At 42.0% G+C, this 19,711-nt stretch overlaps 1 protein-coding gene across 12 annotated transcripts in view; it reads left to right on the top strand.

The window, feature by feature from the left end:
* RAPGEF6 (Rap guanine nucleotide exchange factor 6) overlaps positions 1-19,711 on the top strand; it is a 205,911-nt gene that overhangs the window by 14,354 nt on the left and 171,846 nt on the right. For all 12 annotated transcript variants that reach the window (XM_070076077.1, XM_070076083.1, XM_070076081.1 and 9 more), the window contains exons 2-3: positions 17,841-17,911; positions 18,996-19,052. Coding sequence is in view for 9 of the 12 variants with exons in the window: in XM_070076083.1 (XP_069932184.1) it covers positions 17,841-17,911; positions 18,996-19,052 (128 nt within the window). In the remaining 3 variants the exon portion in view is untranslated. The remainder of the gene's footprint in view (positions 1-17,840; positions 17,912-18,995; positions 19,053-19,711) is intronic.

Here is a 19,711-nt window from a genome sequence, read left to right as displayed (position 1 = left end):
TTGCGGGTGTTGGCTTTGTGGCTTGGCGAGTTAGGCTGCCACCCGTGATGCTGGTATTCCTTATGAGGGCTGCTCCATTTCTGCCTCCCTGCTTACGCGCCTGGGAAGGCAGCGGAGGATGGCCCAAGTGTTTGGGCCCCTGCATGCATGTGGGAGTCTGGACAAACTTCCTGGCTTCAGCCTGACCTAGCTTTGGCCTTTGTGGTCATTTGGCTAGTTTACCAGTAAGTCGGAGATACATGTATCTGAGTTTCCCCTCTTTCTCCTTCCCTCTTTCTGTAACTCTGCTTTTCAGTGGAATATATAAATTTTTTAAAAAAGGAAACAATGTGAAAAATACTGTTCACCACTGTTGGTGGTTTGAGGTACTGAGTTTAAAAGACTTGATGAAATTTGGCAGTCTGGCAACAGTCAACTGTTTTGTGTGGCTATTCTTGACAGATCTGATGAAGAAAGTTTGTCATGTGTTGGAATAGAAATTCCTTTACTGTATGGCTTCAGGATGCTTTTGCACAAAATAACAGAAATACAAATGAGCCATTTAAAAAAAAATTTTTTTTTTTTGAGAGGCTAGCAGAGACTGACAGGCAGACAAAGCTCCCATCCACTGGTTTACTCCCCAAATACCTGCAACCTCCAGGTGCAACCAGAAGCTAGGAACTCCATCCAGGTCTCCTCTGTGGCTGGCAAGGGCCCAACTACTGTAGTCATTACCTGCTGCTTCCCAGGATGCACATTAGCGGGAAGCTGAAATCAGGAGAATAGCTTAGGTCTTGAGCCCAGGCACTCTGATTGGGAAAGTGGCATCCTAAGCATTGTCTTACTGCCGTGCCAAACACTTGCCCCTTAACTTATTTATTTGTTTGTTTTTGAGACACAAAGTGAGATGAAGTAATCTCACATTCACTGATTGACTCTACAAATGCCCACGACAGCTGGCAGTGGGCTGAGGTTGGAAGCAAGGAACTCAATCCAGGTCTCCCTCCTGAGTAGTTTCTTGCTGCCTTTCCTGGGAGTGTGCATAAGCAGGAAACTGGAATAGGGAGTCAAAGCCAGGACTTGAACCCAGGCACTCAGATAGGGGTGCAGTTTTAATTTTTCATATATTTTTCGTGAGGTGGTTAAAACTAGCCAGACAAAAAATGACATACTTGACGAGATGTTAATATAACTGCCTACTTAAAACCAGAAAGGGTTATGTTGTGTTTTTGTTAAACTGATTTATTTTGAACTAAAAGTTGATGGAGTTAGGACTGGAAAAATATAAAATTTAGTGTTGTAATCATTAATCTGTTTAGAATTAGAGTGAAGACCTTTAATTGTACATTTGTAGAGATTTTTCTGCGTTGAGAAAAGAGCACCATTGTACGTAGAGTCATTTTTTAGTGAGTCACTGGCACAGCTCTGAGGGTGGCAAAACAAAGATTCTGTTGTGCTTTTCCACAGCAGATGTCCATTCAGAGGGTTCCTGGGAAAGAAAAGGAACTCATTTGTGTTTTTGGGGCCCTTTGACCTTCATTTGTAAACTCAACTGGATAGAAAAGGAATGTTAGAGTGGATGGGGCTTTTACTAGAGAGCATCTTTTTTAAGCATGTCATTTTATGTCTGTTGGCGATTCCTAGTGTGAGGAAAAGCTGTGGCCATCTGAGAGGCACAGTAAGATTCTGTTTCTGAGGGGCTGAGGAGCTTCATTTGCCAAAGGGGAAAAGAGCTTCCAAAGGCATGAAGAGCTTGAGAAGGTCAAGACAAATCCAAGGTCAGTGGAAGGGATAGACTGATGGTGAGTTCTGTGTCACTGTGGCTGTCACTTGGCATTACCTTTGGGTAAAGTTCTACTTGGTAAAACTAAGATCTGGCTGTAAATAGAACTTCCCACTTTATTAAAAACTCTACGTTGTGGATGCTTAAGCAGCACCTGCTTGAGGTTCCTTGGAGGTGTAACTCCTAAGGTAGAGGCACATTCTTTATTACTTTGCCATAAACTGAAACTTTGGCTGCTGGAGGGCTTCAGGGCTTTGGTGCTGACAGAGCCAATAGGGCTCATTGGACAGGACCCTTGAGTAAATAGAGAAACCAGCACTATCTGGTAGGTGTTTGTCAATGTGTATGTATATTACTCTGGAAATACTTCTGCCTGTAGAATCAGCTTGTTAGGTGGTGTCTTGCTCAAGGTCATGGGACTCACCAGTGAATTTCAGTCCTGTGAAATACCCAGCTGGCTTTCACTTTATCAGAACAGTAAACTTAACAGTGCCTTTTTTTTTTTTAATATTAATTTATTTAAAAGGCAGAAATACAGAGACACAAGTAGAGAGAGATCTTCTGTCTGCTGGTTCACTACCCAAATGCCCAAAACAGCCAGGGCTGGGCCAGGGCAGGCCAAAGCCAGGAGCTACGAGCTTCTTCTCGGTGCAGGGGCCAGAAACTTGGGCTCTCTTCCACTGCTTTCCCAGGTGCATTAGCAGGGAGTTGGATTGAAAGTGGAGCAGCTGGAACTTGAGTTGGTACCCGTAGGGGATATTGGCAGTACAGGCAGAGGCTTAACTTCACCAAAGCACTGGCCCTAGGCTGTTTTTTTTTTTTTTTTTTTTTTTTTTTTTTTTTTTTTTTTTTTTTTTTAAGATTGTATTTATTTGAGAGGTAGAGTTACAGACACTGAGAGGGAGAGACAATTCTTCCTTCCATTGGTTCACTCCCCAGATGGCCGCAATGACCAGAGCTGAGCCAATCTGAAGCCAGGAACCAGGGGCTTCTTCCTGGTCTCCCATGTGGGTACAGGGCCCAAGCACTTGGGCCATCTTCTACTGCTTTCCTAGGCCGTAGCAGAGAGCTGGGTTGGAAGAGGGGCAGCTGGGACTAGAACCGGCGACCATATGGGATGCCGGCACCACAGGTGGAGGATTAACCTACTGCGCCATGCTGGCCCCGGCCCTAGGCTGTTTTTAAGCTTTGAATTTTTATTTCTGTACTGACGTCTGTATAAATGCCTAATTTTTCCCTGAGTAAATGTTCTTTGTTTAGTCTGTCTTATGCTCTATGGTGTACATTGAGTCCCCTCTGTATTCATGGGTTCAACTAACCGTGGGTTGAAAATATTTCAGGGAAAAATTGCCTCTGTCCTGAACATGTGCCGATTTTATCCTTGTTACTCCCTGAGTAATACAGTATAACAGTTTACATAGCATTTACATGGTTTTGCATCTTACAAGTTATGTAGAGATGATTGAAAGTATATGTGAGGAAGTGTTTGGCTTAGATGGAAATATTCTGCTGTTTTATGTAAGGTACTTGAGCATCTGTGGATTTTGGTGTGTTGGGGGTGGTCCTGAAAGCAGCCCCCAAAGAAACTGAAACAACTGTACTTCAGGGTGCTTATGTCAATTTAATGAAATTTTGTAATGCTCATGTTTTATGTAAGATTAAAATAGATGTGCTTGACATGCGATTTGTAACATCAAATGTTGGAGTTTGTAGAAGGCTGCTGGGGAGGAAGAGTAGAGTGAGTAGGCAGGCACCATTCGAGTTGTTTTAGAAAAGAAGACTCTGGTTTGAGCTTAGAATATTTAAAAATTTAGGTGCTGAGGGCTGGCGCCGTGGCTCACTTGGTTAATCCTGCGCTTGTCGTGCCGGCATCCCATATGGGCACCGGGTTCTAGTCCCGGCTGCTCCTCTCCAGTCCAGCTCTCTGCTGTGGCCCGGGAAGGCAGTGGAGGATGGCCCAAGTGCTTGGGCCCCTGCACCCCCGTGGGAGACCAGGAGGAAGCATCTGGCTCCTGGCTTTGGGTCGGCGCAGCACCGGCCGTAGCGGCCATTTGGGGGATGAACCAACAGAAGACGGACCTTTCTCTCTGTCTTTCTCTCTCTCACTGTCTATAACTCTGTCAAATAAAAAAAAATTTAGATGCTGAAAGGAAACTTTCTCCTAAACAGGAAACAGGTGCCAAGGGCACAAGATGAACATGGTATGTATGTGCACATTGTGTGGGCACCTAGAATTTGGGGACAAGGGTAAGTATTAAAATAAATGAGATTGGAGGAATGGTCGCGATCCAGATTATGAAAGATGTTCTCCTCGTTAAGGAGTCTGGGTTTGACTTTCAGAAAGCTCACTCTGATAGCAGTGTGAGAATGGACAGTAGGGGCACAGATGAGAGGCCTGAAAGCTGCTTTCATACATCGTTGAGAAATCATAAATCCCTACATTGCTCCGTTTAGGATGGTCAGCAAAGTTGTTTAGAAAGCAGAAATGATAGATTTTGGAGCTGGGCTATTGAAGGTGAGTGTTGTCACCTAAGTTAGGAAAGTTTACTTTGGGTATTCAGTACTTAGGGATTTTGATTGGGTCAACCATATGAGATTATTTGGTGTCCAGTAAAATGTGTAAGTTTTCCAGAGAGCTCTGGAGTAGAAATATAAACATGAGATTCATGGTGTTTATATCGTAGTTCAGGCTTTGGAGGTGGAGTATATTCCTCATCATAAACTGTCTCAGTGAAGAAAGGGTAAAAGAAATGTGGGAACATAAACTTTATAAACATTTAAGGGAGTGAGACAAGAACAAGAGTCTGTGAAGGAAATTTGTAACAGATCAGAAAGATAGTGATAGTATAAAGAATAGCAAAAACATGTTGTGCTTTAGATGCTCATTGAATGCTTGCCTTGCTTATAGTAGGTTTACATATGAAACAAAAATGCAGTTGAAGAGTGTTTATTTTGGCTCAAGAAATTTTGAAATCCCTGCATAGTTTTTCTTTATCTTTTTTTTTTTTTTTTAAGATTTTATTTATTTTATTTGACAGGCAGAGTTAGAGGGAGAGACAGAGAAAAAGGTCCTTCCATTGGTCCACTTGCCAAATGGCCCCAACTGCCAGAGCTGCGCCGATCTGAAGCCAGGAGCCAGGCGCTTCCTCCCGGTCTCCCAGCTGGGCGCAGGGGCCCAAGGACTTGGACCATCCTTCACCTCCCTCCTGGGCCATAGCAGAGAGCTGGATTGGAAGTGGAGCAGCTGGGACTAGAACTGGCACCCATATGGGATGCCAGTGCCACAGGCAAAAGATTGACCTAGTGCGCCATGGCACTGCCCCCAGTGGTTATTCATAATACACTTTTCCCACAAACTTTTTGAAGGCTCCTTGTACATTTAATTGTTAAAAAAAATCTCAAAGAGGAGATGTTATGCACATTGGGGAAGTGGAATCACAAAGAGATTAACTTGTTAAAAGTTAGAAGTGGTTGAAGTCAGGATTCTTACATAGCAGTCTGTAATATTGTAGTCTGTATTTGTAACCATTGCTAAATGGCTTTTGGGATAGGAACCCTGGGAATCATATTACAGAGATGAGAAGAGAGACTTCGAATGAGGGAGTGAATTAATGAATGAGTCAGTAGTCAGGTGCTACAGAGAATATGAAGAGAGATAATGATTGGAAAGTGCATGTGGAATTTATAATTACTGAATCTTGGGTGATTTCACAATGAGTAGTAGGATCAGAAAAGTGAACTTTAAAATATACTTTGAACTTCTAAGTAATTAGATGCTCAATCTTTCGATATATAATTTCAGTGCTTAATTATTAGGGTCCTGAAGTTTCAGCATGAGACTTTTATTCTTAAAAATTAAAATGTCAGGGTACAATTTTTTAATATTAGATTTTTTTATAAATGTAGTTTTCAAGTAATTTATTTAAGCAATATCTACTAATGTACAAATTACAAATTCAAGTTTCCTATGAGGAATGTATACTTAAATCTATATCAAGACAAGTATTAGTTTCTAATGTAGTGATGGGGGCACTTTGTTCTGAGTGAAGCTCAGCATATGAAGATGATTTGCAATGCAGGAGAAAAGATAATTTTAGAATGGACTGTAGACCATTCTTTTGACTTGAAATTCAAATAAAGTTAGTAATATCTGTCCCCATATGAAGGAGGAAGCAAGAAATAATTATTCTCTATCACTTATTTTGCTATTATGAAATATTTTAAGAGAAATATTAGAAGAGCTTTTATTGTGTACCTTTTATTAAGAGTAATATTTTACCTTATTTATGTCCCTTTTGCTAGCATTTTGCTGACATATTTGATCATGCTTTGTGTCATACCAGTTATCTTCAGGATGTTGCAGAAGCTACTTGAAAAAAATTTTGGGAAGGAGGAATTAAAAGATAGTTATTTCAGTGCAAAAGTTTTGAAATCTTGGCATAGTTTTTTCATAGTACACATTGTCCATGAATTTTTTGAAGACTTCTCATATGCATGGGTTCCAAAGTTTTTTGCACCAAGGTCAAATTATCTCATAGTTCTATTTTGCACAAACTTTTTGAAATACCCTTGTGTCGCTCCCCCTCTTCGTGGAGGAGCGACATAATGGTGCCGTGACTCGGATAGGAAGCCTAGGAGGGAAGAAGCGGGAAGAAGTGGGAAAATACCAGAGAAAGAGACTAGCAAAGAGCCTAGGGAAAAGCCGGACGGAAAAGATGCCGGAAGAAGCTATCGAAAGCCTAGGCGTAGACTCGGATACGGACTGTGGGAAAGAAGTTAGGATTGAAAGCTAGGATTGAAAGTGAAAGTGAAACCTAGAAGAAACTTAGACTCGGATACGGACTGTGGGGAGAAGCCAGGAAAAATGAGGGAGGAATATTGTTGGAAGAAAACTTAGGGAAACATACCGGGTAGAGAAAAATGTTAGGGAAAATGAAGCTGCGGGGGCAGGCTGAGGCGGAGACGTAAGCTATGTTGGGATTCGTCGAGTCAGCCCGGGGAACAAGGGGCGAAAATCTGGAACCAGAGGCGGAGACGTGGGCCAGGTTGGAATCCGTCAGATTAGCCCGGGGAGCAAAAGACGGGAAGCCAAACCGTAAGGCGGAAACGTAGGCTGGGTTGGATTTCACCAGGTTAGCCGGGGAACTTAGACTGAAAACCAAGAAGTGGAAACGTAAGCTAGGCTGTGTGATTCGCGGAAGCTGCCGCACGCAGAGAGAGCGCGTGGGGCACAAGTGGGGAGAGCGCACGGGGCGCGAATAGATAGGGAACGCTGGGCTAGCGCGAAGGCCGTGGTGTGGGCGCAAAGGGCGCGGAGGCCGCGGAGCGCACGGAGCCGGGAAGCCGCCGCGGGGTGAGGCGCCGAGAAGCAGCCTCGGGCGGGCGCTGGGAAGCAGCGGGGATAAGAGAAACAAGTTTAGAAGTAAAATGAGAGAAATAGGAATGCTGGCAGATAGAAGTAAAATAGGAGAAATAGGAATGCCCAGAGATAGAGAAATAGAGAAAAATAAGGCCTCCCCACAACATGGCAATGAGAGAGCTTGGATTTGGTCTGCCTGATTAGTAAGACGATAAGCACCTGTGGGCAGCTGCAGGTCACCGAAGACAGGCATGTTATCAACACTAATAAGTCTCCCCACAAGACGGCAATGAGAGGGCTTGGATTCGGTTTGCCTGATTGGTAGGGCTTGTAAGCACCTGCAGGCAGTTCTAGCGGAGCAGAGCATGCGCTGCAGGGCACCGAACACAGGCACGCATCAGTGCCTAAAAACCTCCTCACAACATGGTGAAGAGAGGACCCGGACTCAGTTTGCCTGATTGGTAGGGCTTGTAAGCACCTGTGGGCAACTCTAGCAAGCAGAGCAGAGTGTGTGCTGCGGGGCACCGAAGACAGGCGCGTATCAATGCCAAAAATAAAAAGAAAGGGGGATCTGTGGGGAGCAACTCGGACTAGACTGTTACTGGAATTAAGACTTATTCTATGCATCTGCTCTCCCACAATATGGCGCTGAGAAGGGAAACAGCTTCTACACAGCTGCCTCCAGTTCAACCAATAAACTGTAGGACCTGCTCCTGATTGGAGGAGAGCAGCGTACTCGGCGTGTGGGTAGCAGAGTTGGGATTGGTGGAAGAGGACTATAAAGGAGGAGAGAGACAACATGCACCGGGAACATCTATCTGAAGGAACACCTGTGCAGCCCCCGAGAGAGCTGGCCAGCGGTGTGCCGCTCCCCCGCGGAAGTGGGGAAAGTGGCAGGGGGAACCGCCCTTCCACGGAGGTGGAAGGGACGGTAGCCAACCCGGGAAGAACCAGCAGCAAACCCGGGAAGGGCCAAGAAGACAAAAGAACAGCGCAGGGTCCTGTGTCGTTCCTCCACGAAGAGGGGGAGCGACACCCTTGTTCTTATTTTATTTTCAATTCAGGATCCAATCAGGATATGTTAATTTTGGCTGTTTTGGTCTCCTTTAGTCTGAAACATTCCTCCCAACTTTTTTGATTTTCCTTTATGAATATGCCACTTTGCAAAGAAGCTGCCCAAATGTCTTAAAATTGTGTCATCTGGATGCATTTGGTTCTTTTTTCATCATTAGATTTGGCTTAAATAGTTTTCTTGAGAAACCATCTTGGTGGTGCTGTGTGCTTCCCCTATTATCCCATCAGGGAAATGTATTGGCTGCTATTTCCATTATTGGCGATGCTAAATTTCATCTTTTATATCTTCTCTTTGTAAAGGTACATTGATGTAATTTGAAAGGTTGCGACTTCTACAATATGTGAGTGTCCTGTTTTTCAGCAGTTATTTTAGCTGGTGGTTTTAACATTCATGGATGAGCCTTGCCTAAATTACCTATTACTTTGCTGTTAGAAATTAGTAACTAATTCTCTGTTCCTTTTACATTTACTGGTTTTCTTCATAGAGAAGCTTTTTTTGACTTTCCCCCTTTCCTCTTTTTCTATCAGTATGAATTCAGGGATTATTTCTGTATTCAATTTTAGTGTTATTCTTAATAAATTGTTTCAAATTTAGCTAATAGGAGTCCTTTAAAGTCCGCTCCCATGTCTTTTTAGCATGATCCCACTAGTCTTTCTGGCATAAAAATATACCCCAGGTTTATACTTTCTTGCCCTAGTGCTAAAATCAATCATTTATCCAAGGAACCCTGGCTTCTTTTAGTTGGAAATACACAAAGGTACCTCAGAAAGGTCACTGAAGATATGAATTAGGAGCAAAGCAGTGCAAGGATTTCAGTTTTTTTAAGTTTGATTTATTTGAATCAGAACAACAGAGACATGGAGGTGTATCTGTTGGTTCACTTCCCAAATGCCTGCAATGGCCAGAGCTAAGCCAGGACGAAGGCAGGAGCTAGGAACTCCATCTGGGTCACCCATATGAGTGCAGGAGCCCAAGCACTTTGGCCATCTTCTGCTGCTTTCGAGGCACATTAGCAGGAAGCTGGATTGGAAGTGGAGCACTCAGGACTTGAACCGGCACCCATTTGGGATGCCGTCATTGCAGGTGGCAGCTTAACCCACTATATCACAATGCTAGCCCTATAAATAAACCTTTTAGAAAAGAATCCCCATTGAATCTTTAAGAGTTATTGGAGATGTGGCAGCCAGATACTGAACTAGCTAGCCATCTGGGATGCTGCTGTCGCCAGTGGGGGCTTAACCCGCTGCTCCAAGATGCCAGCCTTGGATTTCAGTTTTTTCCCCAGTGAAATTAAAAATGTTTTAAATTTTTTTTTTTTTTTTTTAATTTTAAAGGCAGAATGACAGATCAGGGTATTCAATTTACTGATTCCACAAATGGGTGCAACACCTGGGGCTGGGTCCAGGCTGAAGCCAGGAGCCTGGAATTCCGTTTAGATCTTTCTTGTCAATAGTAGGGGCCCAAATACTTGGGCCATTTTTTTGCTGCTTTCCCAGGCACATCAGCAGGAAACTGGATCAGAAGTAGAGCAGTCTGGCCGTCTCCGTGGCTCACTAGGCTAATCTTCTGCCTGCGGCGCTGGCACCCCGGGTTCTAGTCCCGGTTGGGGTGCCGGATTCTGTCCCGGTTGCTCCTCTTCCAGTCCAGCTCTCTGCTGTGGCCCGGGAAGGCAGTGGAGGATGGCCCAAGTGCTTGGGCCCTGTACCCACGTGGGAGACCAGGAGGAAGCACCTGGCTCCTGGCTTTAGACCGGTGCAGTGCACCGGCCATGGTGGCCATTTGGGGGATGAACCAACGGAAGGAAGACCTTTCTCTCTGTCTCTCTCTCTCTCTCTCTAACTCTGCCTGTCAAAAAAAAAAAAAAAAAAAAAAAAAAAGGAGCAGTCAAGAGTCATACTAAGATTCTAATATGGGATGTCAACATTGCAGTTGGTGGCTTAACCTCCTTTGCTGTACTGTTGGCCCCTAACATATATTGTTATAAATGCATTTGGTAGAGAGAGACAGGGGGTCTTTTGGTGAAGAGGGGGAGCTTGATGTATTTTATTTGTTACTAAAGGATTGGTTATTCTCCTTGTGTAATAATCATTTCAAGGGCTTCTGTGGTTGGTCTTTGTTGCTGACAGCTTGGGCATTCAGAAGTACCAGTAGCTAGAAAGAGCTTGAGAAGTGGGGGTTCATGCTCTTGGACTCAGATGGACTCCAGCTTGTTTCATCATGATCACTCCAGGGATATCTGCTGATGAAAGATAATTTTGCTTAAACTGGTCACGTCATTTTGTCTTCATCATAGTTCATGGACTCTCCCATAGTTGATGTTCTGGGTGGCTTTAAGTTAGAAATAAAAAAATCTTCCCCTTCTCTACATTCATTTGCCTCCATCTACATGTCCTTATCCCAGACCACCTTAACCTTTATTTGGAAATCAGAGAGAGGGAAATCTTCCATGCTCTGGTTCACTCGCCAGATGGGTGCAATGGTCAGGATTGGGCAAGGCAGAAGCCAGGAGTCAGGAGCTTCTTCCAGGTCTCCCATGTGGGTGCAGGGCCAAAATACTTGGGCCATCCTCCGCTGCTTTCCCGGCCATTAACAGGGGTCTGAATCAGAAGCGGAGCAGCCGAGACAGGAACTGGCACCCATGTGGAATGCCAGTGTCACAGGCAGCAGCTCTTAACCCACTATGCCACAATACCACCCCCCAACCTCCAGTCTTTTTCCTTTTACATTCTAACTAGATACTCAGGCTGTTGACTTCTGCTGTTGAATTCATGTGTATTTTCACCTTTGGCCACTGTCCTGTCACCTGAACGGGATGACCAAGTCCACTGTTCACCCACCACCCTGTAAGAACGTTTTTCCTTTACTTTCTTACAAGGCCAGTCCTAAATGAGTTAACAGAACTGAAAGTGCCTTAGGAATGCTTGCTTTATAAGGTTGTCTATTGGTGGCTGACCTCTGAACTAGGATTTCAGTAATGTTCTCACCATCTCATAGCTAATAATAGTGGTTTGCAGTAAACAATGTACTTTGTGGTGAATACTTGCTGGGTGTCTAGAATTTTGAAATAGACTAGAAAGTGGGTACTTAATGTGACCGTATGCCCTTAAAACTGAGTTACTGATTGTTTAGAGACGCCTTACAGGTGTTGTCGTGATTCAGTGTTTGAGGAGTTAATTGCATACACTGAATACCTTTTCTACTGGAAAAGGAGTCTTGGAAGCTTATGCCTGGTTTCCTCCAGATTTTTTTCCACCATTGGCACCTGGGTGGTGTGGCCCAAGGCAAAAGGCTTTTTATGTAACAGTCTTAACTGACCTCCTGCAGAGACTTTTCCATTTTGAAACCATACTCAAAGCTGGCAGCTCCTGTGGCACCCAAAAGAGTATTTGAGCGTATACAATGTGTTGCTTGCCATTCACTGTGCTGCCTTATATGTAGAAGGGGTGTGCAAGGTGGATTTTTTTTACAGTTGAAGTATTTCTTATAAGAGGAAACATTAAGTTGTGTTTTCCTTTCCTACTCCAGTCTGATAAGCTCTCCCTTTTTAACTTAGGTGTTCATAGCACTTAATACTTAATGGTATTTATTTATATACTTAGGTTTAAATGTTACTTTTTAAAATTTGTGCTGTCTATCCTTTGAATCGTTGTTCCTATTTTTCTGCATAATTACTTTTTGTCACCTTTGGTATATTAGCTATAGTTCTTCAGTTATTATATTTAAAAGGTTTCTTTAATGGCAGTTACACACACACATACACATACACACAGATACAATGAGGAATGGAGAGAGTAGAGAGAGCAATCTGCCATCGATGTTTGATTCCCCTAAATGGCCACAACAGCTGGGACTGGACCTGGCTGAATCCAGGAGCCAAGAATTCCATCAGGTCTCCTACACTGGGGCCATGCACCTGAGCTATCTTCCTCAGTGTTCCCAGGTAAATTATCAGGGAGCTGAATCAGAAGTGGAGTAGCCAGGACTTGAACCAGTGCTTCAGATGGAATGCCAGCATCTTAGGTGGTGGCTTAACCAACTGCACCACAACACCATCCCTTCTTTTATTTTAGTAGTGGTAGGAATTATAGTATACATCTTGAGTTATCACAGTTTACTTTAAAATGTGCTTAATGGTGCATTTTTTAAATAGTTGGTGATTAATTGGTTCAGCTTTTGCTAGTCTGAAAAATATTTTGCTTTAGTTTCTGAAAGGTATTTTGAGAAGAGAATTGTAGGTTTATAAGTTGTTAGCTTTTTTTTCCTCTTAGGAACTTTATATTTCTGCAGTGCTGCCTGGATTGCAATGTTTCTGAGAAGAAGTTTGCTATAATTTAAATCTTTGTTCATAACATTTTCTCTTTACCGTATTTTTTTAAATAGTTTGATAATGATGTACTTTGAGATTTGTTAAACTTGGATATGTGAGTTTATAGTTTTAATCATTTACCGGAGACTTCTTCAAATAGTTTTTTGAGGTTCTTGCTCTTGTCTACAGTGACAAAGACTACACTTAACGTTAAGTGCTTATAGTTCGTCTGTAGCTCACTGGTGCTGTTCTCATATTTCTGTTTTTTTTGTTTTGTTTTGTTTTGTTTTGTTTTTAACTTCCATTCTTCTGTCTTCAAGTTTATTAGGTTTTTTTCTTAGGCAATGTCTTTGGTGCTGTTGGTCTCATTCATTGTATTTTTTTAATCCAAGACTTGTTTTTATCTTCTGGTTCTTAATTTTTTTTAAACACTGCCTTTTATGTGCTTATTCTTCTGTGTATTTTCTTGAATTTATGGAATATAGTTATGTTTTTAAGTGTCTTTCTGCTAATTTATTGTTCCTGTGTTTATTGGGTCAGTTTCGATTTCTTTTCCTCTTCATTCCAGGTTTTTTTTTTTTTCCTGCATCTGTACATGGATGGTAGATTTTTGTGTGTGTGTAAAGACTATTTATTTATTTATTTATTTGAAAGAGTTAGGGAGTGAGGGTGGGGAGGCCCAGAGAGAGATCTTTGATCTCTGCTGTTTCACTCCTCAAATGGCTACAACAGCCAGGGTTAGGCCAGGCTGAAGCCAGGAGCTTATTTGGGTCTCCCATGTGGGTGGCAGGGGCCCAAACACTTGAGCCATCTTCCAGTGGTTTTTCCAGGCCATTAGCAGGGAGCTGAATTGAAGTGGAGCAGTGGGGACAAAACTTGTGCCCACATGGGATGCCAGTGTCACAGGTGGTAGCTTTACCTGCTTGCCACAACACTGGTCTCTGAGTGTTAATTTTTGATTGGATACCAGAGATTGTGAGCTTTCCCCTTTAAAAAAAAAAAGGTTTTATTTGTTTATTTGACACTGGTCCCTGAGTGTTAATTTTTGATTGGATACCAGAGATTGTGAGCTTTCCCCTTTAAAAGAAAAGATTTATTTATTTATTTGAAAGTCAGAGTTACACAGAGAAGGAGAGGCAGAGAGAGAGAGGTCTTCCATCTGCTGGTTCACTCCCCAATTGGCTGTGATGGCCAGAGCTGTGCCAGTCTGAAGTCAGGAGCCAGGAGCTTCCTGTAGGTCTCTCAGGCAGGTGCAGGAGCCCAAGGACCTGGGCCATCCTCCACTGCTTTCCCAGGCTGTAGCAGAGAGTTGGATTGGAAGTGGAGCAGCCAGGACTCAAACCAGCGCCCATATGGGATGCTGGCACTGCAGGTAGCAGCTTTACCTGCTACACCACAGCCCCGAACTTTCCCTTTTTATGTGCTGGGTATTTTTGTATTCTGCTAAATATTCTTGGACTATGCTTTTGAGCAAAGTTAGGTAACTTGAAAGCAGTTTGGAACTGTAAGTGTTGGGCCACAGGTCAGCATGTTGGAGATAAACTTTTGAACCTGTTTTTGAACTGTGTTATACAACACCAGTGTTGGATGCAGTCTTTTGTTGATTTAGCCCCAATATTGAATCCAAAGATTTCTGAGTATGTACTTAATGTGCTGTGCATTAAGAAATTTCAGCAGACTGGCTAGGAAGAACAAGAACCCTTCTGTCCTTGTATGAGTTTTGGGTATTTTTCCCTGTGCTCCGTAATGTTTAAACCTCAACACAGTTGACAAGTTGTAGCTCTGATAATCCTTTGTTCTGAGGCTCTTTCCTGTGCACTGTAGGATGTTTAGCAATACCTCTGACTTTAAGCTGTCTCTACCCTCTCTTTTATGAAAACCTAAAATGTCTTCAGACATTGCTAAAGTCACCCAGGGAACAAAATCAGTCCTGGGTGAGGACAACTTCTAGTCCTTTAAGGTAACTCTTTATCTGACTTTAGATATTTTTTCACTTGTGTTTGATAGTTAGTATATACTTAAGTTATACTCAGGAGGGCTTTTCTGTAGGTGTCTGGAAGTTTCTTTAAGATTTATTTATGTGTTTGAAAGCGTTACAAAGAGAGGCAGAGAGAGGTCTTCCATCCAGTGGTTCACTCTGATTGGCCGCAACGGCTGGAGCTCGTCGATCTGAAATCAGGAACCAGGAGCTTCTTCCAGGTCTCCCATGTGGGTGCAGAGGCCCAAGGACTGCTTTCCCAGGTCATAGCAGAGAGCTGAATTGGAAGTGGAGCAGCTGGAGCTCAACCAGTACCCATATGGGATGCTTGCACTGCAGTTGGTGGCTGTTAACTCACTACACCACAGCGCTGGCCCCATAAATTCTAACTTCGTTCTGTTCTCTTAATCCCTGCTCCCTTCTGCCAGCTCCTCAATTCAAAAAACCATCAGGCAGAATGATCAGGTGTTCATACAAAACACCTCATTTGCTCCTTCACTTTTAGGTATCATTGTCTTGTTGTTTGGTGTTCTCTTAAAATTGTTTCATGTGTTTGTTTTGATGTTCAGTTGTTTTAGATGAATAAATCCAAATTCTCTTACTTTATCCTGACCTAAACCTGAAGTCCCAACAGTTTGTGTTGAGCTTTGGAGGAGATCCCCTGATGGGTCCCCTGCATCCCTAAACACTTCACTGAAATGGTAGTCATCAGTTATCTTTGGGTTTATCTCTCACCTTCTGGAATATGTGTTGGTTATGAAGGACTCCATGGTGCCAGCTACTTCATACTACTTCTTAGGTTTATTCTGTCCATACAGCATGATGTTACCTATATAACGGATCAGGAAGTCTAGGTGTGTTCAGACCATGTTATAACAGGGAGTGAGAGAATTAAAATAGCTCCAAGGCAAATCTGTGAATGCATTTGTCAAATTGCATTGAGGCTTAATCCATTAGTTGTAGCAGCACTATTAGGTCTGAGACTGCAGCTAGAGTTTGTGAAGCTCTGGTAGTCCATGCAGTTGCTTTTTAGTATCTGCCTAAAGATAATATGGACTTTTAAAGCTTTATTGGTGGCTGTTTGTTGCCTCTCTGAAAACAATACTGTCTTTCATTTACTTCCTTGCTCTAGTGAATGGGGAGATTTTAGAGGTCCCCACTTGGTTTCTACTATGAAAGCTTTTGCCACAAACGTCTTGGGCCCATTATGGAGCTTATTCTAGTTGCCAACTATATAGATTCTATCTATGATCTCAGGGAATGAAGAATGACTATTAGATAGGTTTACAGGCTCAGCTGGCCCACTGTGAGCCAAGCTTTTGCCAGTACTCTTATCTCTATTCAATTTGTCTAGATGCGTGGTTCTTTTGCCCCATAGAACCTCAACTGGGATCATTTCTTGAGTTCCATTTACTTGGTAGCTTACTTGGTCTAAGGCGGCATCACTCACTTATCTATGGTCCTGCAGGTAGTCCTTTTGGCCTTTCCCATTAAGGCTAACTTGGGAGGCCAACGTTGTGCCGTAGTTGGTAAAGCCATCTCCTGCACCGCTGATATTCCATACAATTCAAATCCTGTCTGCTCCATTTCCCATCCAGCTCCCTGATGTGTACTTGGGAAGGCAGGGGAAGATGGCCCAAGTGGTTGGGCCTTTGCTACCCACTTGGGAGACCCGAGTGAGTTACATGCTACTGATTTTAGCCTGGCTGAGCTTCAACCATTGGAGCCATTTGGGGAGTGAATCAACAGATGGACGATCTTTCTCTCTCTTTAATTCTTTCAAATAAATAAATATTAAAGAAAAAAAAACACAAGACTAATATGGGCTTCTTTACAGCTTTAATGGAGTCAAGACCCTTGACTCCCTGAAATTGTCATTCATGCACACACATTTTGTTGGTCAGAACATAACAAGGCCAGCCCAGATCCATGGAGGATGGAGGAAATGCAAGATCCCAATAGAAAAGAGCATATGAGACAAGAAATGCCTTTGTGGCCATCTTTGGAAATATAATTTGCCATATCACTACTTCTATCTTTCAAGGTTTTGTAGACCTTTCTCTTTTGCTGTGGCTTCCTTTTTATACTGCGTATCCTTTTTGTATACTTAGAAATCTTTTTCCCCTATGGTTTTAGTAAGAATTTAATAGAGATAGTGTGGCTGTTCAATCTATCATAGTTAATTGGCAGTTGTGATTTTCAGAAATAGGGATTTTTGCTGATTATCTTAGTGGTTTCCTGTTGGAAAGCAGGTTGTCTTCCTCTTTGCTTCTCTATGGTCATCTGATTATTCTGTTTAATTGCATATCAAAGCAACAGAGTGTACGTGGTAGGAGCTTGTCCTGAAATAAGGAGATAATTGTATTAATGAGACATACAGGTGTATTTTATGTAGAGTTTCAAATTTGTCTTTTTTTAAGATTGATTTATTTGTTCGAAAGTCAGAGTTAGAGGGAGAAATAGAAGTGTGTTCATCTGCTGATTCACCACACACCCCTCCCAAAAAAGTCTGCAACAGCCAGGAGCCAGAAGCTTTTTCCAGGTCTCCCATGTGGGTGGCAGGGACCCAAATGGTTTGGCCATTCTCTGCTGCTTTTCCCAGGCCACTAGCAGGAAGCTGGATTGGAAATGGAGCAGCCAGTACATGAACCAGTGCCCACATGGGATGCCTGCGTTGCAGGCAGTGGCTTTACCCACTTCACCATAACATTGGCCCCAAATCTCTATTTTTTGTTATCACTGCACTGGCAATCATAAATAACATCAGTCGTGAAATACTCCTTTACCTCCTTATGTATGTGAGGGCTGGAGAAAAGTACCGTTTCTTTCATGGAATGAACAGTAGCACTGTGCAATTGGTCATGTTTTTTCTTTAGAGTGGATTATATCGTTTTAGTCTCTTGAGAATGTTTTTTAAGGGAAATAACAGTTGGTCATCTAGAGATGTCAGCCAGAACCCTTAAAGCTCTGGAATTTGTAGTTAATGAAGCTGTATAATCTGGAAGAAAAAAAGTTGTAGACAAAGATATAATAACTGTTTTTAGATATTTGGAGGTTACTGTGGAATAATCACTTAGATTTGCTTAGGGATGAAAAATGATTCATAGACTTTTGTATGAAATAATAAGTTTTTTGCTTCTGGCATTATTTGAATAACGGCCTTTTACCTTGGTGAGTAGGAGTTTCTTTGTTGAGCGAGCTCTTGTCTGCATTTTCAGATCTTTTGCAGTTGAGAGGTTTTATCACTCTTCTGTAGTTGAAAACTCTGTCATAAGTGATTGTTTCCTTAAAAATCAGAATTTGGGGTATCATTTTTAAAAGTATATTTGAAAAATAATTAACAATGTTTCTCTTCAACAGGATTTAAATACTATTTATTCTTATCTTCATGGAATGGAAATATTATCAAACCTTAGGGAACATCAGCTTAGGTAAGTATGGTGCTATGTTCAGAATCCTGTGCTATGTGATGATTCACTTTAAAAAACAAAAAGTTTATTCGAGAAAGTGAGAGGGGTTGCAGGAGTGGAGATCTTCCAGCCTCTGCTTCACTCCTTAAAGGGCCACAGAAACCAAATCTGGGCCAGAAAGAAGCCAGGAGCCTGGAACTTAATCCTGGACTTCCATGTGGGTAGTAGAGATCCACTGGGAGCTGAGACGTTAACACAAGTCTTCCATTTGGATGGCAGGGACCCAGCCACTTGAGCCATCACTGTTGCTTCCCAGGTCTACATTAGCAGGAAACGAGTCAGGAGCCAGGGAGCCAGGCACACTGATGTGGAATATGGTTGTCCCAACCAGTGTCTTAACTATTAGTCCAGACATGTAACCTGGAATTTGTATTTCTTATGCTAATTTTTCTTAGCCATGACACCTTAAGGGAGTCTTCCATATAGTAAGGATAACGGTAGTATGTTTGTTACAGTGTATGGAGTATTAAATCTCTATTGAAGGGAAAGTGGAGTGCTCGGCATGAGTGAAAATAAAAACTGCTGCTTTTTTTTTTTTTTGTATTGATACTTATTATGCCAAATGCTTAAGTTGGGCGTGATATGTTGTACAATAGTATTGTATTAAATTGGAAGGAACAAGACTCTTGATTTGGCATAAACTTGGTGGTCAAGAACTGTGACTGTCTTGGTTGTCTTTTATCATTGTAATTGTATTTATAAAAACACTTTAACTGCAAGCAGATTTATGTATTTGTTCACTTATATGTTTGTTAAGTGCTTCATTTCTGCTGATAACTTCTTCACACTGAGGATTTAGTATGTATATTTTTTCATAATAAAAGGTAACATTTGGTGTATATTGACAAATTTTATAATGTACATAAGAGTTTCACAGACAGTGCTACTTAATATTACCTGGTGTTTTTGAAAATACTGCATTATATATATTTCTAAGTGCTTGTAGTTTAGAGAAAATTTAGTGGTTGATTTGGTCATTTGCTATTATAATTAATTTTTTAAACTGCAAGATAAAATCTGGATTTTTTTTTTCTAAACATGTTAGATTAATGTCTGCAAGAGCACGCTATGAGAGATACAGTGGTAATCAGATTCTTTTTTGGTAAGTATTTCTATAATTGGCTTACATTAATTATTTTTGTTTAAATTCTGATGTTTAGCTCAAATTCATGTAATTTTAAATAATTTACATGAATTGAAATATGTTCATAAATGGTGATGCATACGTTGCAGCAGATTTTAATAAATACACATGTCTGTGTAATTACTACCTGTATGAAAACATAGAACATGCTAGTTTTCCAAAAGACTCTTAAGTCAACTCCTTTTTGGAAAGCTAATCATAGTTATTATGCCATCATAGATGACCTTTGCCTGTTTTGGACTTCTTACAAGTATCATATTGCTAGCCGCCCCCCCCCCCCTTTTTTTAAGATTTATTTACTTACTTGAAAGTTGGAAATAGAGTTCTTCCATCTGCTGATTTACTTTCCAAATAGCCACAAAGGCCAGGGCTAAGCCATGCCAGAGTCAGGAGATAGCAGCTTCATTTGGATCTCTCATGTGGGTGTCAAGGGCTTAAGCGCTTGGGCCATCTTCCACTGCTTTTCCAAGCATATTAGCAAGTAGCTGGATTGGAAGTGGAGCAGCTGGGACATGAGCTGGTTTCATTGTGGGATGCCAGCATAACAGGCGGTGGCTTTATCCACTGTATCACAATATGTTCAGGCTATTTTGTAATTAGTAGATCTTTAAGATTTT

This window comes from Oryctolagus cuniculus, chromosome 6, assembly GCF_964237555.1.
Source record: "Oryctolagus cuniculus chromosome 6, mOryCun1.1, whole genome shotgun sequence".
Lineage (NCBI taxonomy): Eukaryota > Metazoa > Chordata > Mammalia > Lagomorpha > Leporidae > Oryctolagus > Oryctolagus cuniculus.
This window is presented reverse-complemented; position numbering and strand designations above follow the sequence as displayed.